The 27,732-nt window shown below is 36.4% G+C and overlaps 1 protein-coding gene across 1 annotated transcript in view; it reads right to left on the bottom strand.

Annotated features, from left to right (window-relative positions):
* Window positions 1–27,732, bottom strand: part of GABRA3 (gamma-aminobutyric acid type A receptor subunit alpha3) — a 351,529-nt gene that overhangs the window by 225,325 nt on the left and 98,472 nt on the right. The window contains exon 2 of the mRNA XM_036017204.1: window positions 11,381–11,546. Coding sequence (XP_035873097.1) covers window positions 11,381–11,538 — 158 coding nt within the window. The 5' untranslated portion in view covers window positions 11,539–11,546. The remainder of the gene's footprint in view (window positions 1–11,380; window positions 11,547–27,732) is intronic.

The raw sequence follows: 27,732 nt of genomic DNA, 5'->3' as shown, positions 1-27,732 counted from the left end.
GCATCAGAGAGGGAAAACGGATGCAGCCCAACACTCCACTTAATGCAGGAGCCCAGAAACCTGCAAAACCAACTGGGCAGCTTTAACAACAAGCCAGAGGGGCTTTTTCTTACTTTTTTTCTTTTTCTTTCAAGAGTAAGACAGTAAGACCTGGAGTTGAAAGAAAGCCAGAGACATATACAGAAAGAAGTCAAAGGGAGAACACCAACAGCTGAGACAAATTTCACCTAGCTGTTCATCGGAACTCACATGTTTGTTTGTTTTTTTTAGCTTTTTGTTTGGTTGGTTTTTCCCTTTCACATTGCATTTTGTTTTTCTGCTTTCATTTCACTCAGTCCAAATGACTCACTACTCTTCGTCTTTTACTTTTTATTCTTTTATTCAGAGTATATATATTTTTATCAAATTATTCTTATTCCAAATCCCATTTAGCAGCTTTTCCTGGTCTTAATCCATTTTACCATCTTCCTGAGGTTCATTTTTGTTGTTGTAAAATTTATTTTCTCTCACACTATGCCATGTTCCTATCCCTTACACTCACTATTTCTGCTCCATCTAACTTGGCATAAGTGCTCTTATATCTTAAGTCAGTTCACATTCATTTTACCCTCTCATAGGAGTCATTTCTTTTTCACCTTTTATAACCAGTGGAGAGTTGGGTGAAAAACAGGACTATTGCTATACTTCCCCAACAGAACTGAATTTGTTCACTATTTGTTTATACTTTAAATCCCATAAAATACACTCCCCCATCTTACTTCATTTTGCTTTCCCCCTGCCCCTGATCAGCAAAGTAAAGAATTTTATCTCATTTTGTTTCCTTCTTTTTCCCCTCTCTCAACCTGGGCTTTGCTCCTTATGCTTATTAGTTTGCTTCCCCCATCCTCTAAAAATCATTTTTCTTTATTTTTTTATATTTATTAAATGAGTATTCTACCTGAATTCTGCTGAATTCAAGCTTATATCACAAAATGGGTGGAACATACCATAAATATTTCTTTTGTTTAATAAATCCAGCCAGAATGGCCATCATAACCAAATCAACAAACAACAAGTGCTGGAAAGGTTATGGAGAAAAGAGAACTCTAGTACACTGTTGGTGGAAATGCAGACCAGTGTAGTCACTGTGGAAAACAGTGTGGAATTTCCTCAGAAAACTAAAAATAGAACTGCCTTTTGACCCAGTAATTCCACTGCTGGGATTATACCCTAAGAATCTTGAAACATCAATTCAAAAGAACATATACTACCCAATGTTCATAGCAGCACAATTTACAATAGTCAAAATCATTTTTCTTTATAGTAGGCATCTCATATTCACTTTTTGCTTTTGTACAATATTCTCATTCCCATTCCATCTTCATTAAACTTCATTCAGCTGTTGTTTCAATCAACCTGCTGTGTTTTTTTCTGAAACTTTGGTCCTACTGGTCAAATATCTTTACAACTTTAGTTCAAACTTCATAGTATAATATTCCCCTTTCTTGCCCAATTTTCCCCATCACCCTTTTATGTATCACTTATGTGTTATATTTTGTTCTTTCCCTTTCTTCGCCCCAGTTGTATCTCAACTCTTATCAATTCTCCTTCCACTTCCCACTCAATATTTTCCCCTTTTTTAGTCATCTCATATTCCATTTGTCATAGCTTTTATATCCATAATTTCTCTTCACCTTTATTAATATTTTCTCATTTCAGTTGCTGATGTGGTAGGGGGCTCTCTTTGCTGGTTTAGGTTCAGTTGTCTGCTAATACTGCTTTGTTAACCAACACCTGTACAACAGCATACAGGACAAAGTGGGAATTGTGAATACTGGTAAGCCCATTGGAGGGGAGAACTCACCAACAAAGGAGCCACCCACACAAACAGAAAAAAGGACAACCCTAGAGCATTCAGGCAAGGAGATCAAAGACTGCACCACTGAGTCCCACAGAACTCCTACCACAGGAGTCTACCCCATGAAGACACGCAGACAAAAAAGAGCCCCCTGGGACACAGAAACAAAAAAATCGTGTCACCTAAAGTGGGGAGACATAGAAAGGACCTCCAATTGGAAGAAATGGAATAGTCCCCAGTAAAAGAGCTCAGTGAAATTGAGGCAAACAATCTATCAGCTATAGAATTTTTAAAAATGGACATAAGGATGCTCAAGGAACTCAGTGACAACTACAAGGAACTGAGTGGGAACTACAATGGCATGAAGAAGGAACTTGAAACTATAAACAAAAACAAAAAAGAAATGAAGATTACAACATCTGAAGTAAAAAAAAAATACAAGGAATTGTAAACAGACCAGATGAAGCAGGACCAAATCAGTGAGCTGGAAGACAAAGTAGAAAGAAATACTCAGGTAGACCAACAAAATGAAAAAAGACTCAAAAAGGATGAGGATAATTTAAGGGAACTTCAGGACTACATAAAACATAACAACATTTGAATCATAGGAATACCAGAAGGAGAAGAAAAGGAGTAAGGAATAGGAACCCTGCACAATAAATAATGACAGAAAACTTCCCTAACTCAGAGAAGGGTAAAGCCATGAAATTTCAGGAAGCACAGAGGGTCCCAATCAAGATGAATCCAAAGAGGCCTACTCTAAGGCATATCATAATTAAAATCCCAAGTTTTAAAGACAAAGAGAGAATCTTAAGAGCAGCAAGGGAAAATATTTACACATGTGGCCACAGGTGACAGTTTATTCTGAGATTAAGAGAACTGAGAAAATATCTCTCAAGATGAAAATAGACACAAGTACTGACACTTTTGGTACAGTGGCACCAAGTCAGGCTATGGATGTGTCAAGGAAACAAATAAGCAATTCCTCCAACCATGTCCTCTTAAGTCCACAGTATCTACTGTTACCACTGACACCACCATTTAATCCTGATGCAGAAAAATTGTTATCGTGTCACATCCCTCCAAAACCATGGTCTCTACTCTACTCTGTATGTGTAAATATGAGGCCTAGTGTCAGTGTCTTTCATTTTCCCTTCCTTATATATTCTGCACTCTTCTCTACCCTGTTGTCTTTCCTATAAAGCTGACCTGTATGAACTACATCAACAGGGCTTTCATGGCCTCTGGCTTCAACTTGGGTTTGGACTTTCTGCTGAACATCAGAAGGAGGAAGAGTAAAGTCTGACCATGTAATCCCCTGGCTTGCTCTCTCTCTCTTTCTGAAATATTTCCACTAAAGATCTCTCTACTTCTTAAGAAACTTGTTTTATAGGACATATCTGCTGTTTAGTTTCTTACACTATCCCTCAGTGTGCTTCTACAACTAGACTGTATTTTACAATTAGCCCCTTTGCAAATCCTCAAATAATCTTTTTTATGTTTTTAAGACAAAACTGCAGTATTTCTTTAAACACTTTATAAAACAGGATCTTAACCTGTTTTGTTTCGTTTTGTTTTGCTTTCTTTTTTATAGTCTGGATATATGTATATTTTATTTTTTAACATTTTTTATTTTAATTGTTGTTCAAGTACAGTTTTCTGTCTTTTACTCCCATCCCAGCCCAATCCCCAGTCCTCCCCACCTCCCTCCCATTTCCACCCCCCCTAGTTTTTGTCCATGTGTCCTTTATACTTGTTCCTGCAAACCCTTCCCCTTTTCCCCTAAAATTCCATCTATGCTCCCCTCTGATCAATGTAAGCCTGTTCTCAATTTCGGTGTCTTTGGTTATGTTTTGCTTGTTTGTTTGTTTTGTTGTTTAGGTTCGTATTAAAGGTGAGATCATATGGTATTTGTCTTTCACCACCTGGTTTATTTCACTCAGCATAATGCTTTCCAGTTCTGTCCATGCTGTTGCAAAGGGTAGGAGCTCCTTCTTTCTAACTGATGCATAGAATTTCATTGTGTAAATGTACCATAGTTTTTGATCCATTCATTTACTGATGGGCACCTAGGTTGCTTCCAGCACTTGGCTATTGTAAATTGTGCTGCTATGAACATTGAGGTGCATAGGTACTTTTGGATTGGTGTTTCAGGATTCTTAGGATATAAACCCAGGAGTGGAATTGCTGGGTCAAAAGGCAGATCCATTTTTAGTTTTCTGAGAAAATTCCATACTGTTTTTCATAGGGATTGTACCAGTCTGCAATCTCATCAACAGTGCACTAGGGTCTAGTATTGGAAATTTTAGTCACAGCTATCAAACAAGGAAAGGAAATAAAAGGCATACAAATCAGAAAGGAGGAAACAAAATTGTCACTGTTTGCAGATGACATGAGAGTGTACATAGAAAATTCTATAGACTCGGCCAAAAAACTGCTCAACCTAATAAATGAATTTCGCAAAACAGCAGGATACAAAGTCAATATCTGGAAATCAAAGGCATTTTTGTATACCAACAATGAAACAGCAGTAGCAGAAATCAAGAAAAAATCCCATTTGATATAGCAAAAAGAAAAATAAAATACCTAGGAATAAACCTAACCAAGGAGGTAAAAGATCTGTATGCAGAAAACTACACACCACTGAAGAAAGAAATCAAGGAAGACACAAACAAATGGAAACATATACCGTGTTCATGGATCAGAAGAATTAACATCATCAAAATGTCCATACTACCCAAAGCAATTTACACATTCAATGCAATACCTATTAAAGTACCAATGACATATTTCACAGACATAGAACAAACACTTCAAAAATTTATATGGAACCATAAATGACCCCAAATAGTTGCTGCAATTTTGAGAAAGAAGAGCAAAGTAGGAGGGATCACAATCTTCAAATAATCTTAATTGAAATGCTTCATCTGTTGTTGTTTCTTTTTTTTTAAATCCTCACTGATAAACATTTCAAGTTTCAACAAATTTCAGTCAAACATAGACAGGAGACCCATTTGGCACTGACTTGATACTTAGGTTGAACCATTATAAAATTGCTTACATTCTGCCATTTCGACCCAGGGAATTACAAATTCATAATGGTCCAACTTACCACTGTTCACACAAAGAATTCTCATGTGTTGATGGTCAATTGTAAGCAGAACTCTGAAAAAAGTCTTTATTACGTGAAACTGAAATTGTTCTCTGTTTTTCCTTAAGATTATGGGACTGGGAATCAGAGACTAATGTTTGAGACTTACATACACTGTTAACTTGCTATAAGTTCTTGTAAAAGTCAATTTCCCACCCTGGTTGGTGTGGCTCAGTGGATTAAGCACTGGACTGTGAAACAAAGGGTTGCCATCACTTCCTGGTCAGGACACATGCCTGGGTTGTGGGCCAGGTCTCCAGTATGGGGCACTGGAGAAGCAATCACACATCGATGTTTCTATTGCTTCCTTTCTCCTTGCTTTCCCCTCTCTGAAAATAAATAAATAAAATCTTTTTAAAAAGTCAATTTTCCTTTCTGGACATCGATGTATTCACGTACAAAAGGAGGGACCAGACTACATGCTCTTTACAAGTTTTCCCATGTGTGCTATTCTAAAACCAGAATCCTATATTGCTAACTATAATGTTATTTCCTTGAAAACAAAAATTGTGCCCCAAAGTACAAAGATTTCTTACATCATAATATTCTGGGGAATTTAATAATATGAATACTTTAGGCACTATCCCCAGAGATACTAAATCATAATCTCCAGGTATGGAGCCTACTTCCCTGCTTACACATACTGAATGTTGAGACCCATTGCATTCAGCACATGATTTATACAAAGTACCGGCCAATATACCACCAGCTACTTGAGTATCCAATCCAAGTGATTTAAGTGAATAAGCCACAAAAAGTGGATAAAATAACGCAGCACATAGATTTTTTCCAACACAAAAAAATCATTAAGAAGGTATGAAAACAAGCAAACAAAAAAGAATTAGCTGCTTTGTTAAGTAACACAACTACCAGCATATACCATATCTTTTAGAGTTGTATTTGTTCATGGATAGGAAAAAATTACATCATTAAACTGCCCATACAACCCAAAGCTATCTATAGATTCAATGTAATTACTACCAAGATACCAATGGCATATTTCACAAAATGAGAACAAACAATCAAAACATTTATATGGAACCACAAAAATATAGCCTCAGTAGTACTGAGAAAGAACAAAGTTAAAGGTATCACACTACCTGATTATCAAACTATACTATAAGGTTATAGTTATCAAAACAGCATTAAATTGGCATAAAAACATACATATAAATCAATGTAACCTAATAAAAAGCCCAGAAATAAACCCACATCTTTATGGTCAATTAATATTTGAAAAAGGAGGCAAGAACATATAATGAGATAAAAATAGTCTGTTCAATGAATGGTGCTGGGAAATTGGATAGACAGATGTAAAAAATTAAACTAGACCACCTTCTTATACCGTGTAAAAAAATAAACTTAAAATGGATTGAAGATTTAAATGTAAGACTCAAAATCACAAAAATCCTATAAGAAAACACAGGCATTAAAAGTTCTGACATTTCTCTTAACAATGTTTTTTCTGGCTATCTCCTTGGGCAAGGGAAACAGAAGGAAAAAAGTAACAAATGGGACTACATCAGACTAGAAATGTTTTGCACAGCAAAGAAAATCATCAACAAAATAAAAAGACAACTTACTAAATGAAAGAACATATTCACCAATGATACACCTGATAAGGAGTTAATATTCAAAATTTAGGAAGAATTCATACTATTCAACACCAGAAAACAAACAATCCACATAAAAATGGGAAGAGGACCTGAACAGACCCTTCACCAAAGAGGACATACAGATAGCCAAATAGACCAATGAAAAGATGCTCAATGTTACTAACTGTCACAGAAATGTAAATTAAAACAACAATGAGATATCATCTCACACCTGTCAGAATGGCTATCATTGGTGATTAGAGGGGAGGGGTGGATAATGGGGGAAAAGGGGGGAAGGAACAAGTCAAGGAACATGAATAGAGGACTCATGGGCATGGACAATGGGGTGGGGATTCACTGTGGGAGCATGGACAGGGGGTGGGGCAAGGGAGAGCAACAGGGAAAAAGGTGGGGCAACTATAACTGAACTACAATAACATAGATAGATAGATGATGATGGTAGATAGATAAATAGATGATGATGATAGATGATAGATAGATAGATAGATAGATAGACAGATAGATAGATAAACAAGTGTTGGTGAGAATATGGAGAAAAGGAAACCGTCTAGCACTGTTGGTAGGAATGCAGGTTGTTGCAACCACTATGGAAAACAATATGGAACTTCCTCAAAAAATTAAAAATAGCACTGCCTTATGACCCAGTAATTCCATTTCTGGGTATATATATGAAAAAATCCAAAACACTAATTTGAAAGAATATATGAACCCCTATATTCATTGCAGCATTATTTACAAAAGCCAAGCTGTGAAAGCAACCCAAGTGCTCATCAATAAAAGAGTGAATAAAAATGTGGTGATATACACCAATGAAATATTACTCAGCCATAAAAAGCATGAAATCTTACCATTTGCTTCAGTATGAATGGACCTAGAGGGTATTGTGCTAAATGAAATGTCAGTCAGATAAAGATAAATATATGATTTCAGCTGTATGTGGAATCTAAACAACAAAATAAATGAACAAACAAAATTGAAACAGACTTTCTCTGGCAGGGTAGCTCAGCTGGTTACAGCATGATCCTAACACACCAAGGTTGCTGGTTCAGCCTCCGGTCAGGGCACACACAAGAATGAACCAATGAATGCATAAATAAATGGAACAGCAACTTGATGTCTCTCTCTCGCTCGCTCGCTCTCTCCCTGCCTCTCTCCCTCCCTCCTTCCCTCATTCTATCTCTAAAATCGACTTTTAAAAATGAAACAGATTCACAAACATAGAGAGCCAACTGGTAGCTACCAAAAGGGAAGGGTTTTGGAGGACTGGGTAAAAATGGTGAAGGGATTAAAAAATACAAATTAGTAGGTACAAAATAGCCAAAGGATGTAGAGCAAAGCATAGAGAATAGAGTCAATAACATTTTGATAGTTGTGTATCAAACCATGGATACTGGAAATATCAAGGAGAACACTACATAAAATCTAACCACTAAGTTGTACACCTGAAACCAATAAAAAATAATACTGAAACTAATATTTAATTGAAAAGTAAAAAATCATGACAATAAAATGCAAAAGCAAACCATTAAAAATAAACTTGTATTGGTTACTTTATTTCTAGCCAAAGTAAATATAGCACCAACCCTAATAATGGGATCCAGGATTTCAGTTGTCTCATCCCTCAAAAGCATGAATTTCATTGGACTTGGAAGAAAGTAATCCCCCCCCTCCCAAAAAGAAACATTTCTAATGCCCCTGTATTAAATCCAAGCTCTTCTCTCTGCTTTTTTTTTTTAAAAAAAATGATAGTCAACTCTTTTTTTAAAGAGATGCAATTTTTTAAGATTTTTTATTTATGTGTTTTTAGAGAGGGAAGGGAGGGAGAAAGAGGGAGAGGGAGAGGGAGAGAGAGAGAGAGGCATCAATATGTGGTTGCTGAGGGCCATGGCCTGCAACCCAGGCACATGCCCTGACTGGGAATCAAACCTGCGATACCTGGTTCACAGCCCGCGCTCAATCCACTGAGCTACACCAGCCAGGGCTCCTCTCTGCTTTTTTAAGAAGGATCTCTTAGCTTCCTCTTTAATAAAAGTATTAAAAGGTTTGGCAATCTCATATTCTAAGCACCAAGAAGATGTAAACAAACCAATGGAAACAGGAAAGGTGACAATACTGAGGATGCACAAAAGAAAAGAAGTAGGTACCAAACTAATATAATGAATTTTCTATATAACAATCATATAGTCATCAAGAAAATAAACTATTTTGTTCAGAATCCTTGTTTTGGATTATAAGAAAAGATGCCATATATTTTCAGAGGACTTTATTCTCAGAGTTAAAATTAAAACAGCCCTAACACTTGAAGAGGTGAGGTTCATGTATTTGGAACTTCCATGTTATGTTATTCAGAACACCTAGCACTACCCAATGAAATCAGACACATGAAGACTTAATAAAACAGAATTAATCTGTTTTTCTAGACTGGGGTAAAGTACAAAAGGACCTCATGAGCCAAGTTTCTAAAGACATATTAGTCTAGCTCTATAGCCCTCTGCCCACAGATTACTGTTGAAAATGCCAATAAAAGGTGGAAAGACTCAGAGTACATTAAGATAATCAACCCTGCAAAACTAAGTAGGAAAAGGGCTTAATGCTTCCAAGAATATGGGACAGTAGAAAAATGTAAAAAAAATAAAGAAAATAAAAAGAGAAAAGCCACTATGAAACAATAAAATGTCCTATGTAATACCGAAATATTTCAAGGTTAAAGGGATCAATTCTTGTAATAATATTCCTTGAATGAAATGGGATTTTAAAGTCAAAAGAAGTGTTTTTAAAAAGTCAAAAGAAGTTCACTATAGCTGAAGAACACAGAAGTTAGTGATAGGAAGACTAAGAAATAAGGGTGACAAAATGGGTGGAGTCTGGGTAAAAATGAACCTTATAAAATCATGTTAAGAACTTTAGATTTTAATCTAGGAACAATAGAAATCCACTAATTACTCTAGACAAGATAGATATGATTGAATATTCATTGTAGAAGAAATGCTGGCTACAGATTGATGGTTCCTTAGGAAGGGAGCAAGACGTTAGAAAGTAAAACCAATTATAGATTCTTGCAGTAGTCCAAGTAGAATAAAATATTAGATTAAACTAAGGTTGTAGCAGGAAAGTTGGGGAAAAAAAGTATATGAATTCAAGGGACGTGGCAGGTAGAAATGACTGATCTTGGTGATTCATTCATCTGGAGAGTAAAGGGCAGAACATTAGCAAAAATGGTTCCAAGTTTCTGGCTTGAGCAATGGAATACATGGTGGTTCCATCAACTAAAACATGAAAAAATAGAAAACATATTGTGTTTGCTTGTTGTTTGTTTTTAGAGTTGAAGGAGGGTAGATGGAGATAATGAGACTTCTTTGTACATGCTTAGTTTAAACAGTTTTTGGAATAGTCAAGTGGTCATGTCAAATATATAGTTGGATTTAGAGATCTGACACTCAAGAGCAGTTAGAAATAGTGATTGAGATAAGAGTCATTGGCATTTATGTAAGGTAACATTGTCATTGGGATGGATGAAATCACTTAGAATCTGTATAGTAAGAAGAGTGTCTAGTACAAAAACAAACAAAAAAAAATACCTGAGCAATGAACAAAGGAAGAGAAGATTACCAAAGAGATTACAAAAGATCTTTATATCACAGAAGCTTTGATAGAACTGTGTAGAATTGTAGAAAACAGCCATAAAAGCATAAAGAAACCCTGGTGTAGTATTTACTTTTGGTACTATGTCCAGATCCTTTCACTGGGCCAGTGAAACTCTCTCACAACTACTTCACAATATTGCCACCAGCTGAAGGGAGCCTAGGAGGTTATACTTTCCTCCAGTTAATTCTTGGGAAATGACTGATTGAGGTAAGGCTACAAAAGCCCAAGCCCACTGCTTCAAGATGGGCCAAATCTGTAGTGCCATTCATGTTCCATATCTCCCTGAGGGGTTAAATGGAAGCTTTACCTCCTCCCCTTCCAAACTTACTTCCCTTACTTCCATATAACTTTCACTGAGAGCACTCTCTCTATAAATCATTTACTTAAGACTCCTTGTGTCAGGTCCTGCTTCTAGAGAATCTAATCTAAGAACCAGAGCATTGTGGTATCTCTGAAATCAAAGAAAGAATTATATTTAAAATTACATTTTATATATATATATATATATATATATATATATATATATATACACACACATATATACATATCTATATATGTTTTATTTCATAATAAAAAGGAGTAAAAGATGGAGGAAAGAGTCAACAATGCTGAAAGTTTCCACATGGTACTAAAGAAATCAATTGATATAAGAACAGACAAGTGTTCATTTTAGCAACACAGCCAACATTGGTTATATTGGTTGTATCTGTTGCCTTAGAGTTCTGAGATTGGAAATCAGACAGCAGCAGTGGTGGAGTGGTAGAACAGAATGAGAAGTAGGGAAAAATAACCCTACTAGGGTTATAAGATGGAAGATTCTTAATCACATTTAAATGGTAATGGGACAGAGCCAATAAAGAAGAACAGGTAGAAGATCCAAGATAGATTGAGAACAAATAACTTGACAGAATTGATATTAAATTGTTACAGAGAGAATTCAAACATGGGCCAGGGAGTTGCCCAAGACATAACTTTCTGAATTGAGAGTCTGAGCTAATGATGCTTTTCCAAATATAATGCAATGTCTAGTATTAAGGACCAGAGTACATTAGTTACTCTGGGAAAAAAATAAAAAATTTTGGTCTAAGGCAAGAACATATCATGATTCTTTTGTTCTAGAAGGGTTCTTACCCGCCAATATCCTGCTTCACAAATTCCCCAGGTTCCTGTCGTCTTGATTCCCCTTGGCCATCCGTTCCAGGGAGAATATTAATCAGGAAGAGAAGACCAAGACTGGTCAGGTAGAAGTGCCTCATCTGTGTGATTATCATCTTTTTAGGCATCAACATAGAGAGTCCTGTGAAATCCATCCTAAGGGAAAGGGAAAGGGGAAAGGAGTGGACAAATGAAAGGAGAAAGAAGAAATTTCAAAAAAAGATTTCAACTCTATTAGAATTACTTAACTTCCTTAGTATCTAGTTATTAAATGCTTAATGTGACAATCCCCTTCCTTCAGTTAATGTCACCAAAATTCATTCCCAGCCTACCCCTCTTTCAATATACTAGAACCCATCCAAGTAAAGATAATGTAAAGAGCTCTAAATCAGTAATCAGTAGACTTAGGTTGCAGTTCCATTTTCCCGTCTTTCTGTGATGAGGTGACTCAGAGAACTTCTCTCAGCCTCAGTTAACTCTTATAATCCAAAAATTGAAAAAATCTATCATATTCATTTTATTTTCCACCACTACTCTCTGATCTTTACTATCACAAATGTGTTTGCCATAGTTAAAGGTATTATTTCAGAAAATAACAGAATATTAAGACCCAGAGTCGCTTCATGGCATATTTAAGATTAATTCTCATCTTGATACAGTTAAACAATTTTCCTGAAAACCTTGTATGGGTGGCTTGTGCCTTCTTATACAGCAGGTTACATAATCTTGATATTCTTAATTTAATACATTAGCTAAAGACTCCTCAGCACAATCTGGTATAGGCACAGAAAAATACAATACTGGAGAAGATGGACTTCGAACATGAGAAAATGTCCACATTATAAATAGAAATAATCATAGTGTTAGGTTGTATCATATAAAATCATGGGCCAATATGTAATTTTTTTCACAAAAAAACTGCTTTTTAAATACTTTATTGATAATGCTATTACATTTACCCCAGTTTCCCCCCTTTGCCCCCTCAGCCAGTACCCATTCCCTCCAGCAGTCCCCCACCTTAGTTCATGTGCATGGGTTGTACATATAAGTTCTTTAACTTCTCCATTTCCTATACTATTCTTGACATCCCCCTGTCTATTTTGTACCTATCAATTATGCTTTTTAATCCTTGTACCTTTTCCCCCATTCTCCCTCTTCCACCTCCCAACTGATAACCCTCCAAATGATCTCCATATCTATGATTCCGTTCTTGTTCTGGTTGTTTGCTCACTTTGATTTTTTAGGTTCAGTTGTTTACATTTGTGAATTCATTGTTATTTTAATGTTCATAGTTTTTATCTTTTTTCTTTCTTTTAAACATTTTATTTATTTATTTTACAGAGGGGAAGGGAGGGAGAAAGAGAGGGAAAGAAACATCAATGCATCATTGCCTCTTGCACACCTTCAACTGGGGACCTGGCCCACAACCCAGGCATGTGCCCTGACTGGGAATTAAACTGGTGATTCTTTGGTTTACAGGTGAGTGCTCAATCCACCGAACCACACCAGCCAGAGCTGATCTTTTTCTTATATAATGCCCTCTAGTGTTTCATATAATAATGGCTTGGTGATGATGAACTCCTTTACCTTGCCTGGAAAGTCCTTTCCTACCCTTCCATTCTAAAGGATAACTTTGCTGGATAGAGTGATCTAGGTTGTAGGTCTTTGCTTTTCATCACTTTGAATATTTCTTGCCAGTCCCTTCTTGCCTGCAAAGTTTCCTTTGAGGAATCAGCTGATAGTCTTATGGGAACTCCTTCATAGGTAACTCTCTGATTTTCTCTTGCTGCTTTTAAGATTCTCTCTTTATCTTTAACCTTTGGCATTTTAATTATGATGTGTCATGGTGTAGCTCTCTTTGGGTCCAACTTATTTGGGACTCTGTGCTTCCTGGATTTGCATGTCTACTTTTTTGTCAAATTAGGGAAGTTTTCTTTCATTATTTTTTCAAATAAGTTTTCAATTTTTTGCTTTTCCTGTTCTCCTGGCATCCCTATGACTTGGATATTGGTACATTTGGAAATGTCCCAGAGGGTCCTTATACTGTCCTTTTTTTTAAATTCATTTTTCTTCTTGCTTCGCTGGTTGAATGCCTATTTCTTCCTTATCCTCCAAATTGATTATTTAAATCCTGGCTTCCTCCCCTCCATTGATGGTTTCCTGTAAATCTTTCATTTCACTTAGTGTAAATTTCATTTCTACCTGGGTCTTTTTTATGCTGTTTGATACTCAGTGAGTTCTTTGAGCATCTTGATCACTAGTGTTTTGAGCTCTGCTTATCTCTATTTCATTTAGTTCTTTTTCTGGGGTTTTGTTCTGTTTTTTTGTTTGTTTGTTTGTTTGTTTGTTTTAATTTGGGCCATATTTCTTTATCTCCTCAATTTGGCAGCCTCCATGTGTTTGTTTCTGTCTATTAGGTAGAGCTGCTTTGACTCTTAGTAGCATGGCCTATTGCAGAAAAAGCACTTGTAACTGTGTGTGGCAGAGCCTTAGGTAATTGCCAGGGTGGAGCAACCCACTTCACCACTTTGTGGCTCTGTGTGGGTGGAGGGCACAGAGAGGGGACAATGCAACTGCCTGGCTTCTAGAGTTTTTCCCAGAACTTGCTCCATTCCCAGTCACTTCCCATAAGCTATTGGCATCCTTCCAGTTGTTGTACTGGTGCTGAATCCCACAGAGTGTGCATTTGCATATGCCTAAGTCCATGTAGGCCCTTTAAACAGTCTCCTCAAAATATGGCAGTTTCTTCTGTCACTCCATCCCCCAGTGGTTTTTACAGCCAAAAGTTATGGGAATTTATCTTCCTGGCATTGGAACCTTGGTCTGTGTTGTCTGGCCTGTGGCTGGGATCACTTGCTCCCAAGCTATCCCTCCTGATTTTTATCTACCATATATGAATGTGAGACCATCTGTTTTGCTGCCGCCACCACTTCTCTGTGCCACACTACGTTTCTGAATGAATGTGGCTTCTTTAAATCCTTTATTGTCAGACTTTCATACAGTTCAATTTTCTGATGGTTCTGGGTGTTATTTGTTTAGAGATCTAGTTGTAATTCTTTCTATGGTTGTGCAAGGAAGTGAAGCATGTCCACCTATGCCTCCATTTGGACCAGGAGTCCTCCTGACTACAAATCCCAAATTATTTGGCCCCAAACAGCAATTTTTATGATCAATCTAATATGTGTGCTGTGGCATTCATGTTTCATAAGTTGTACAAGAGTTGATGGTCATTTTATTTTTTATTTTTTTAAAGTTTATCACTAATTTTTTTAAAGATTTTATTTATTTACTTTTTAGAGAGGGAAGGGAAGGAGATAGAGAGAGAGAGAGAAACATCAATGTGTGGTTGCTGGGGGTTATGGCCTGCAACCCAGGCATGTACCCTGGCTGGGAATCAAACCTGCAACACTTTGGTTCACAGCCCGTGCTCAATCCACTGAGCTACACCAGCCAGGGTGATGGTCATTTAAAAAAAATGAACAGAAAAAAGAACAGTTCAGAAAACCATGGCATATCAGTAAGAAAATATCATGCATAAGCAAACAACTCTAAGGCATGAGAAATATCCATATGCAGAAACCAATATATGTGCTCAAACATCCACAGTGCTTTGGCAGACCCTAATGTTGTATGATCACATGACAGAGATTAATTGTTAGATAATCATGATATATGATTGACAGTTACTGTACAGAAATAAAAAGAATTGGTACGGGATATAAAGTCCAAATTAAAGAAATTATCCACAGAATATAAGGCAGAACCATGGTGGGTGCTAAGAAAACATGAATACATAAGCAATCATCCTGGATACAAGAAAAGATGGCCATGCTGCATGAGCAAAGAGACTCACAGTGTGTGTTCTACTATGCTATTATAGTATATAAATATGGGTTATGTTCAAACAATCATGATAAACAAGTAGCAACCCTTCACACTAAGAATAGGTGCCAATGAATAGATGCAAATACCATGATTTGGAAGGAGAAACTATGATATACAGTATGATGCACTAGAAGACAAGAATGTTATATGAACTTATAACTAAGGTACATGTTAAAATAACCATTATGCATGAGAAGACTGCTATCATATATAGAAGAGGTTGGACATAATATATGTCCTCCAATTACCATGACACTTTGTTAGCAAATATCATTATTTAATGCATGTAGAGACATTTATGCTATAAGACGATTTAACCATGGTAAATGTCAGAAAACCATAACACATGTGCATAATAGTCACTGAACAAGAGAAGAGGGGCTTAGACTTACTTCATTAAGATATTGTACAAAATCAAAAGCATGCCATAGGGCTGTTGCACAACAGTATCAATATATATAACACTACTAAAATATATATTTAAATTGTTAACATTTGCTATTTTTCTACCATGTTTAAATTTTTTAATTAAATTTATTGGGATGATATTGGTTAATAAAGTTGAACCTGCCACTGGACATGTAGCCTTAGCAAATTAGCAAGTTTCTACAAAACAGGCCTCAACTCTGGTATATGTACAGAAAAATGTAGCACATTACCAGATATTAGCATTAAATGAAAATACATACATCCATGGTACTTGCTCAGATGGCCATCAAACAAGTGCAGATAAGGAATACAGAGGGGAGCAGACACCCAAAATTCTCATGACAATCATCGTGAATTTTCAAGTTACTATAGTGCATAAACTGAAAACTGTGACACTTGAACAAAGAGCCTTCAAACATGATAAAGTATACATGTAGTTTGAGAAAACTACGGTATAAGTTTCGACAACCATGATGCATATGAAGCGGTATTTGGTATATTAGTCCTTAACCATGATGTGTGCACATACAATGTGTTGTATTATGGCAATGCTGATACAGGATTAAGCAATATAGTTTAGGAGCAAATGGCCATGATAGAGGGGTAGATTGCTATGATGCAGGAACAAAGGGCTATGGTCTGAGAGAAGGCAGAAATACTAAAAAACATTGGGGGGGGCAAGAAATTTTTCTTTTGGTTATTTACTATTATACTTATGGTAACAGACTGGTGTAGTTATGTACACAGGCAGGGGTAACCAAACACATTAATAAATGGAATACAGACCACTATGGGAAAAGTTATTTTGGGCATTTATATGTATGTCACTATATGCCTTGTGATGCCTCAATTTCTCCACCAGTGTTTTTATTTTTTAATATATATGAATCTGCAAATTTTTATTATTAATTAACAAAAATATATGTTACAAACAAATAAACCAAAATGTGGATTCTTTTTATTAAAAATATAAACCTGTTCTTTGGGCCAAGATGGAGGCATAGATAGACACACTATGTCTCCTTGCACAAACAAATTAAGGACAACAAAAATTTAAAAACAAAAATAACAACCAGAACTGACAGAAAATTGAACTGTACAGCAATCCAACAACCAAGGAGTTAGACACATTCATCCAGTCTGGTACAAGGGGCAAAGTTGGGCAACCAGGCAGAGTGGGGGATGGGGCGGAGAGGGGTCACAACAACAACAACAAAAAGTGGTGCCTTGCGAACGCAGTGCACAACGCAGTGGCTGACGGAACCCCGGGGCGCATGGGGTGGCAGCGGGCAGACCCAGTGAGGCACGCAGGGCGGCTGGCTGATGAAGTGGTCCCACATTGGTGCACAGACAAACCAGGTGAAGCTGAGGAGTGAGACACACCACTCAAGCCAGCACTCCAGCTCAGGGAAATAAAGCCTCAAAACACTGATTGAAAACACCTGTGGGCATTGAGTCACAGGCAGAGACTCCAAGCCCCAAAGGAAAGTTTGTTGGAGAGACCCACAGGGTCCTAAAACATACACAAGCTCACCCACATGGGAATCAGCACCAGATGGGCCCAATTTGCTTATGGGCAGTTACAGAAGGGACTGAAATCCAAGGGAGAGCAGAACAAGCACCATTTTTCCTTCTAAGATCCCTCCCCCACAAATAGCATCACAACCCAGCAGCTGGGTTGACCTGCCCTGGTGAATACCTAAGGCTCTGACCCTCATACAGAACAGGCTCAACAAGACAAAAAAAAAAAAAATGGCCCAAACAGAAGAACAGATCAAAGCTGCAGAGCAAATACTTTTAAGTGACAAAGAGATAGCCAATCTATCAGATGTACAGTTCAACGCACTGGTGATTAGGATGCTTGCAGAATTGGTTGATTTTGGTCACAAATTAGATGAAAAAATGAAGACTATGCTAAGTGAAATGAAGGAAAACACAGAGGGAACCAATAGTGATGGCAAGAAAACTGGGACTCAAATCAATGGACTGGACAAGAAGGAAGAAAGAAACCACCAAACAGAAAAGAATGAAGAAACAAGAATTCAAAAAAAAAATGAGGAGAGGCTTAGGAACCTCCAGGATATCTTTTGATGTTCCAACATCTGAATTACAGGGATACCAGAAGGGTAAGAGGAAGAGCAACAAGTGGAAAAGTTATTTGAACAAATAATAAAGAACTTCCCCAAGCTGGCAAAGGAAATAGACTTCCAGGAAGTCCAGGAAGCTCAGAGAGTCCCAAAGAAGTTGGACCCAAGGAGGAACACACCAAGGCACATCATAATTACATTAGCCAAGATGAAAATGAAGGAGAGAATCCTAGAAGCAGCAAGAGATAAGGGGACAGTTACCTACAAAGGAGTTCCCATCAGACTGTCAGCTGATTTCTCAAAAGAGACCTTACAGGCAAGAAGCAGCTGGAAAGAAGTATTCCAAGTCATGAAAGGCAAGGACCTACATCCAAGAGTATTCCATCCAGCAAAGCTTTCATTTATAATGGAAAGGCAGATAAAGTGCTTCTCAAATAAGGTTAAGTTAAAGGAGTACATCATCACCAATCCCTTATTTTATGAAATGTTAAAGGGACTTATATAAGAAAGAGGAGATAAAAAATATGTACAGTAAAATGATAGCAAACTCACAATTGTTAACAACCACACCTAAAACAAAAACAAAAACAAATTAAGCAAACAACTAGAACAGGAACAGAACCACAGAAAACGAGATCACATGGAGGCTTAGCAACAGGGGAGTAGGAGGAAGAGAGAGGGGAAAAGGTACAGATAATAAGTAGCATAGATAGTAGGTAGAAAATAGACAGGGGAGGGCAAGAATAGTATGGGAAATGTAGAAGCTAAAGAACTTATGACACATGGACATGAACTAAAGGGGGGGAATGTGAGTGGGAGGGAGTGTGCAGGGTGGAGGGGAATGAAGGGGGAAAATGGGACAACTGTAATGGCATAATCAATAAAATTATATATATACATAAACTTATTACTTTTTCTTTGCAATAGCATTCCTTTTTCTCTTTAGCTTCATTTTTAAGTAATTCTGTTTTAAAACCAAACTTTAACCTAATCCTAGAGGCAACTTTAACTGTAACCTCAATTTAAACCTAACCCTAAGCCAATCTTCAACCTTAAATCTAAAAAATTCTAACACTAACTTTAAATCTAACTTCAAACCAAATATTAAGCCTAAGCCTTACTCTAAACCTAATCCTAGTGACAATCCTCTTTTAACCTTTAAATTTAAAAAAAAATTCCAGCAAAGCTATCATTTATTATTGAAGGGCAAATAAAGTGCTTCCCAGATAAGGTAAACTTAAAGGAGTTCATCCTCACCAAGCCCTTATTATAGAAAATGTTAATGGGACTTATCTAAGAAGTAGATCAAAACTATGAAGAGTAAAGTGACAACAAACTCACAACTATTAAAAACTGAACCTAAAAAATAAATAAATAAACTAAGCAAACAACTAGAACAGGAAGAGTATCACAGAAATGGAGATCAGGACAATTGGTTGAGATGGAGTCATAGGTAGATACACTATGCCTCCTCACACAACCAAAAAAAGGACAACAAAAAAATAAAAACAAACCAAAAACCCCCAAAAAACACAACTAGAACTGACAGAAAATTGAACTGTACAGAAGTCTGACAACCAGGGAGGTAAAGAAGAAACATGCATCCAGACTTGTAGGAGGGGTGGAGAAAGGCAGCTGGGGCAGAGAGGATGCATGGCAAAGCAGGGGCTGGAGGGCCTGGGTGGATGAAGTGGTGCTGGCAGAGTGGGTGGTTCCACATTTGCATGCAGATAAACTGGGAGGAACAACTGGGGAGCAAGATAGACCACTCAACCCAGGGTTCCAGTGCTAGGAAATAAAGCCTCAAAACCTCTGACTGAAAAAAACCTGTGGGGGTTGAGGTGGCAGGAGAAACTCCCAGTCTCACAGGAGAGTTTGTTGGAGAGACCCACAGGGTCCTAGAACATACACAAACCCACCCACCAAGGAATCAGCACCAGAAGGGCCCAATTTGCTTGTGGGCAGCAGAGGAAGTAACTGAAAGCCCACCAAGAGCCAAGGAAGCAACATTGTTCCCTCTTGGACCCCTCCCTCTATTCAGCATCACAATGCAGCGATGTGGGCTGCCCCACCCTGGTGAATGCCTAACGATCTTCCCCTAACCACATAACAGGTGTACTGATACAAACAAAATGTCCTGAATAAAAGAACAGGTCAAAGCTCCAGAAAGAAATACAACTAAGCGATGAAAAGAGAGCCAACCTATCAGATGCAGAGTTCAAAACACTGATAATCAGGATGCTCACAGAAGTGGTTGAGTATGGTTGCAAAATAGAGAAAAAAAGTGAAGGCTATGAAAAGTGAAATAAAGGAAAATGCACATGGAACAAACAGTGATGAGAAGGAAACCAGGACTGAAGTCAATGGTTTGGACCAGAAGGAAGAAATAAACATTCAACCAGAACAGAACAGAGAAACAAGAATTCAAAAAAATGAGGAGAGGCTTAGGAACCTCCGGGACAACTTTAAACATTCCAACACCTGAATAATAGGCATTCCAAAAGGAGAATTGAAAGAGCAAGAAATTGAAAACTTATTTGAAAAAATAATGGAGAACTTCCCCAACCTGGCAAAGGAAACAGACTTCCAGGAAATCCAGGCAGCTCAGAGAGTCCCAAAGAAGTTGGATCCAAGGAAGCACACACCAAGGCACATCATAATTCCATTACTCAAGATTAAAGATAAGGAGAAAATTTTTTTTAAATATATTTTTTAAGATTTTATTTATTTATTTCTAGAGAGGAAAGGGAGGGAGAAAGAGAGAGAGAGAGAAACATCAATGTGCGGTTACTGGGGGTCATGGCCTGCAACCCAGGCATGTACCCTGACTGGGAATCAAACCTGCGATGCTTTGGTTCGCAGCCGAGCTCAATCCACTGAGCTACGCCAGCCAGGGCCAAGATAAGGAGAGAATTTTAAAAACAGCAACAGCAAAGGAGAAAGCTACCTACAAAGAAGTTCCCATAAGACTATCAGCTGATTTCTCAAAAGAAACCTTACAGGCAGGAAGGGGCTGGAACAAAGTATTCAAAGTCATTAACAGCAAGGACTTACATCCAAGATTACTCTATATAGCAAAACTCTCATTTAGAATGGGAGGGCAGATAAGTATTTCCCAGATAAGGTCAAGTTAAAGGAGTACATCATCACCAAGCCCTTATTATATAACATGTTAAAGGAACTTACCTAAGAAAAAGATAAAAAATATGAATGGTAAAATGACAACAAACTCACAACTCTCAACAACTGAACCTAAAAAAAAAATCTAGGCAAACAACTAGAACAGGAACAGAAGCACAAAAGTGAAGATCACATAGAGTATTAACAGTGAGGAGCAGTAAGGGGGGTGAGGGAAAAGGTATAGGGAATAAGTAGCATAAAGGGTAGGTACAAAATAGACAGTGGGAAGTTAAGAATAGTATAAGAAATGTAGAAGCCAAAGAACTTACATGTATGACCCATGTACATGAACTAGGGAGGGAATGTGGGTGGGAGGTAGGGTGCAGGGCAGAGGAGAATTAAAGGGGAGAAATGGGACAACTGTAATAGTATAATCAATAAAATATATTAAAAAAAACAAATTCTCTAGAGAAAAAAATGGAGATCACATGGAGGGTTATCAGCAGGGAGAGGGAGTGGGTAAAATGGAGGAAAAGGTACAGGGAATAAGCATGATTGGTAGGTACAAAATAGACAGGGGGAGGTTAAGAATAGTATAGGAAATGGAGAAGCCAAAGAATTTATATGTATGACCCATGGACATGAACTAATGGAGTGGGGAATGCTGGTGGGAGGGGGGTTCATGGTGGAAGGGAAAAGGGGAGAAAAAATGGGACAACTATAACAGCATTATCAGTACAAATATTTAAAATTAAAATAAAATAAAATATTTTTCAATTACAAATTGTATTCAATATTATTTTGTATTAGTTTCAGGTGTACAGCTTAGTGGTTAGACAATCATATACTTTATAAACTTTTCTTCCCAATATTTCCAGTAACCACCTGGTACTACATATAGTTATTACAATATTATTGACTATATTCCCTATGTTGTATCAACAATTTACATCCCTGTGACTATTCTGAAACTATCAATCTATACTACTCAATCCTTTTGCCCTTTTCACCCAATCTCCCAAAGCCCTCTGGGCTGGCAACCATCAGTCTATTCTCTGTATGTAAGAGTCTGTTTTTGTTTAGATGTTCATTTATATTGTTCTTTACAATCCATATACAGGTGAAATCATAAGGTATTTGTCTTTCTCTGACTGACTTACTTCACATAGCACAATACCCTGTAGATCAATCCATGCTGTCACGAATGGTAAAATTTCACTCTTTTTTTAAGTCTTTTTTAAGATTTTATTTATTTATTTTTAGAGAGGGAAGGGACGTAGAGAGAGAGAGAAACATCAATGTGCGGTTGCTGGAGGCCATGGCCTGCAACCCAGGCATGTGCCCTGACTGGGGATCAAACCTGTGACACTTTAGTTCACAGCCTGTGCTCAATCCACTGAGCTACACCAGCCAGGGCTCTCACTCTTTTTATCACTAAGAGTATCCCATGGTAAATAAGTACCACCACTTTTTTATCTATTCTTCTATTGATGGACACTTGGATTGCTTCCACAGCTTGGCTATTGTAAATAACACTGCAATGAGCATAGGAGTGCATATATTACTTCGAATTAGTGTTTTGGGTTTCTTCAAATATATACTCAGAGGTAGAATTGCTGGATCATAAAGCAGTTTTATTTATAATTTTTTGAGCAACCTCCATATTGTTTTCCATAGTGGCTGCACCAATCTACATTCCCACCAACAGTGCAAAAACATTCCCTTTTCTCCACATTCCCATACTGTTTTTCATAGTGGCTGCACCAATCTGCATTCCTACCAACCATGCACAAGGATAACCTTTTCTCCACATTCTCACAAACACTTGTTATCTGTGCATTTACTGGTGATAAATAACCATTCTGGCAGGTGTGGTATGATATTCTCATTGTGGTTTTAATTTGCATTTCTGTGACAATTAGTGACATCAAGCATCTTTTCACTAGTTTATTGACCATCTGTATGCCCCCTTTGGATCAGTGTTCATTCAGGTCCTCTTTCCATTTTAATTTTTTTAATTAAATTTTACACTCAGTATTATTTTGTATTATATTCAGATGTACAACAGAGTGGTTGGACAATCATATACACTTTAAAAATCTGTTCCCCTCAATATTTCCAGTACTCAACTGGCACCATACATAGTAATTACAATAATATTAACTATATTTCCTATGCTGTATCTTACATCTCCATAACTGTTTTGTAACTACAAATCTGTGCTTTAAATGCCTTCACCTTTTCCACCTAGTCCTCCAACCTCCTTCCTGCTGGCAAACATCAGTCTATTCTCTCCACATATGAGACTTTCTGTTTTGTTTGTTAGTTTATATTGTTCTTTAGTTTCCACATGTAAGTGACAACATGTATTTGTCTTTCTCTAACATATTTCCCTTAGCATAATACCCTCTATGTCCAGCCACACTGTTGCAATGGCAAGATTTCATTCTTTTTATGTAAGAGTAATATGACATTGTGTACAAGGTCCAGCACAAATAATGCCCCATTTTATTACAAAATTATTTTATTATAAAACTATAAGCATGCAATTCTGTAAGATAACAATATCACACTCAAGCACACTATATGACATTTTAGGTGAAATGTTCAAATTAAAACTATAAATTATTATACCCACATTATTACCCTACCAACCACACTCAAGCAGGCATTACTTCTGCCGGATCCTGTATAAATGTCACCACTTTTTTAATCACTTGTCTACTGATGGGCTCTTCAGTTGCTTATATAGCTTGGCTATTGTAAATAAAACTGCAATGAACATAGTGGTGTACATATTTTCATACTAGTGTTTGAGTTTCCTCAGATAAATCCCCAGAAGTGGAATTGCTGAGTCATAAGGCAGTTCTAGTTTTAATTTTTTTGAGGAACTCCATACTGTTTTTCCACAGTGGCTGTATCAGTCTTCATTACCACCAACAGTGCCTGAGGGTTCCCTTTTTCCCACATCCTCCACAGCACTTGTTTGTTGATTTATTGATGATAGCCATTCCAACAGGTGTGAGGAAGTATCTCATTGTGGTTTTAATTTGCATTCCTCTGATGCTTAGTGACATTGAGCATCTTTTCATATGTCTGAAGGACACCTGAATGTCCTCTTTGGAGAAGTGTTGATTCAGGTCTTTTTCACATTTTTAAATTGGATTGTTTGTTATATTGGTCGATGTTGAGTAGTATATGCTTATTATAAATTTTAGATAGTCCTTTATCAGATGTATCACTGGGGAATATGTCCTCCCATTTAGGAGGTTGTCTTTTCATTTTGTTAATGGTTTCCTTTGCTGTGCAAGAACATTTGTTTGATGTAGTCAGTCCCATTTATTATTTTTTCTTTTTTTAATGATTTTATGTATTCAGATAGAAGGGAATGGAGGGAGAAAGAGAGGGAGAGAAACATCAATACAATGTTGCCTCTTGCACACCTTTAACTGGAGACCTAGCCCACAACCCAGGCATGTGTCCTACTGGGAATCGAACCAGTGACCCTTTGGTTCACAGGCCAGCACTCAATCCACTGAGCCACATCAACTAGGGTTGTTAATTTTTTCTTTTGTTTCCCTTGCCTGAGGAAATATATCATAAAAAATATTACTAAGGGAGTGTCTGTGATTTTAGTGCCTGTGTTTATTTCTAGAAGTGTTACAGTTTTGAGTCTTACATTTAAGTATTGAATTCATTTTTAGTTTATTCTTGTAAATAAATTGTGGTATAAAAAGGTAGTCTAATTTCATTTTTGGCACATTTGTACAATTTTGCCAGCACCATTTATTGAATAGGCTGTCTTTACCCATTATATGTTTTGTCTGCTTTATCAATTTTAATTGATCATAAATGTGTGGGTTTATTTCACAGCTCTCAATTCTGTCCCATTGTTCTGTACATCTGTTTTTATGCAAGTGTCATAATGTTTTGACTACTATAGGTATAGTTTGATATCAGGTAGTGTGATACATTCAAATGTGTTCTTCTTTCTTAGTATAGCTGTGGCTATGTGGGGTCTTCAGTGGCTCCATATAAATGTTTGGATTACTTAATTCTTGTTCTGTAAAATATGTTATTGGTACAAACTGCATTGAATCTACAGATTCCTTTGGGTAGTATGTACATCTTAATGATGTTCATTGTTGCTATCCATGAGCATCATATATATTTACTTGTAGTTTCTTCTATTTCTTTCTTCTGTGTTTTATAATTTTCCAAAGACAGATCTTTTACCTTCTTGGTGCAACTGTAAATGTGAATGCTTTCTTCTGGGTTATTATTGGTGTATAAAATGCAACAAATTTCTGAGTATTTTGTATCCTGCTAAATTACAGAATTCATTTATCAAATTAATAGATTTTTGGTGGACTCTTTATGGTTTTCTATACACAGTATCATGTCATCTGCAAATAATGACAGTTTTACTTCTTTCTTTCCAATTTGGATTCCTTTTATTTCTTCTTCTTGTCTGATTGCTGTGGCTAGAACTTCTAGTACAATGTTGAATGATTGTGGGGAAAGTGGGCATCTCTGTCTTGTTTATAATCTTAAAAAAACTTGTTTTAGATTTTCCTAATCAAATATTATGTTAGTTGTGGGTTTGACATATATGGCCCTCATTATGTTGAGATACATTCTCTCTATTCCCACTTTGCTGAAAGTTTGTCATCATAAATGGATACTAGATATTATCAAAGGGTTTTTCTGCATCTGTTTGTACTATTATATGATTTTTATCCTTGATTTTCTGTGATGTATCATATTAATTGATTTGTAGATATTACACAAACCTTTCATTCCAGGCATAAATCCACCATGACCATGGTGATTGATCTTTTTAATATCATGATAGATTTGGTTTGCTAATACTTTGTTGAAGATTTTTTCATCTGTGTTCATTGGGGAATCTTCTTTCTATTGGCAATTGAAAAATGTATATTCTGCTACTTCATGGTGAAATGCTCTAAAAACATCAATTAAATCTATCTAGCTGTATTGTATTTAAGGCTGCTGTTTTCTTGTTAATTTTCTATCTGGTTTTGGAATTAGGGTAATGTTGGCTCATAAAATGAAATTGTCTTTCCTCTTCTTGAATTTTTGGAATAGTTTGAAGATAGGTGTTACTTCTTCTGTTAATGTTTGGTAATATTCACCACTGAAGTTATCTGATCTAGTACTTTTATTTGTTGAAAGTCTTTTTTTATATATTAATGCTTCAATTTCATTATTTGTAATCAGTCTGCTCAGACTTTATGTTTCTTCTTGATTCAGTTTTGGAAGAATATGTGTTTCTAGTAATTTATCCATTTCTCCAGATCATATAATTTATTGGCATATGGTTGTTTGCAATATTTCCTTATAATCCTTTGCATTTCTGTGGTGTCAGTTGTTACTTCTCTTTCATTTCTCATTTTATTTATTTGGATCCTTTCTCTTTTTTCTTAATAATACTTCTTAAATATTTAGAGATCTTGTTCATTTTTTTTCAAAGAACCAGCTTTTGGTTTCATCAATCTTTTGTGTTATTTTTTGAGACTCTATTTCATTAATTTCCACTTTGATCTTTATTATTCCCTTCCTTTTCCTCACTTTGGGCTTTGTTGTTGTTCTTTTTCTAGTCCTTTTATGTTTACTATTTTTAAATAATTTTTGTTGTTATTGTATTACAGTTGTCCAGATTTTTATTTGAGATTTTTCTTGTTGTTTTTTTTTTTTGAGGTAGGCCTGTAATGTTATGAATTTCTCTCTTCGGTCTTCTTTTGCTATGTCCCATAGATTTGGGGGTTTTATGTTTTTACTTTCATTTGTTTCAAAGCATCTTTTGATTTCTTCCTTGATGTCATTGTTAACTCATCCTTTGTTTAGTAACACGTTTTTTAGCCTCCATGTATTTGTGTGTTTTGATATTATTTTCTTGTAATTGATTATTAGTGTCATGCCATTATATCTGCAAAAGATGCTTGATATTACTTCAATCTTCTTAAATTTGCTGAAACTTGTTTTGTGTCCTAAAACGTGGTCTATCATAAAAACAGTTCCATGTACACTTGAAAAAAAATGTATATTCTGCTATTTTGGGATGAAACACTCTGAAAGTATCAATTAAATCCATCTGGTCTAGTGTGTTATTTAAGGCTGCTGGTTTCTTGTTGAGTTTCCATGTGGAAAATCTATCTATTGATATCAATGAAGTGTTAATATTGCCTACTATCTTCCTTTACATCCAGCAAGATTTGCCTTATATATTTAGGTACTTCTATGTTTAAATGCTTCCTAGGGTTATATCCTCTTACTGGATTAATCCCTTTATTGTTATGCAGTGTCCTTCTTTGTCTCTTATTTTAGCTTTTGTTCTGATTTCTATTTATGTTCTGATTTCTACTTTTACATATAAGCATTGCTAACCCAGCTTTTTTCCATTTTCATTTGCATTAAATATCTTTTTCCATTTCTTTACTTTTAGCCTGTCTGTCTTTCATTTTGAGGTGGGTCTCTTGTACACAGCATATACATGGATCTTGTTTTTGTATCCATTTTTCTACCCTATGTCTTTTGATTGGAGCATTTAAGCAATTTACTACTAACGTGATTATTGATAGGTACATATTTATTTTCATTTTATTCTTAATATCAGTGTTCCTCTTTTTTCTTTCTTATTCTTAAAGAAGACCCTCCTACATTTATTGTAATTCTGGTTTGGTGGTAATGAACTCCTTTAGCTTTTTTTTATCTGGAAAATTCTTCATTTCTCTTTCAATTTCAAATGACAGCCTTGTGGTATAAAGCAGTCTTGGTTGTAAGAGG

The sequence above is a fragment of the Phyllostomus discolor genome, chromosome X, assembly GCF_004126475.2.
Source record: "Phyllostomus discolor isolate MPI-MPIP mPhyDis1 chromosome X, mPhyDis1.pri.v3, whole genome shotgun sequence".
Classification (NCBI taxonomy): domain Eukaryota; kingdom Metazoa; phylum Chordata; class Mammalia; order Chiroptera; family Phyllostomidae; genus Phyllostomus; species Phyllostomus discolor.
This window is presented reverse-complemented; position numbering and strand designations above follow the sequence as displayed.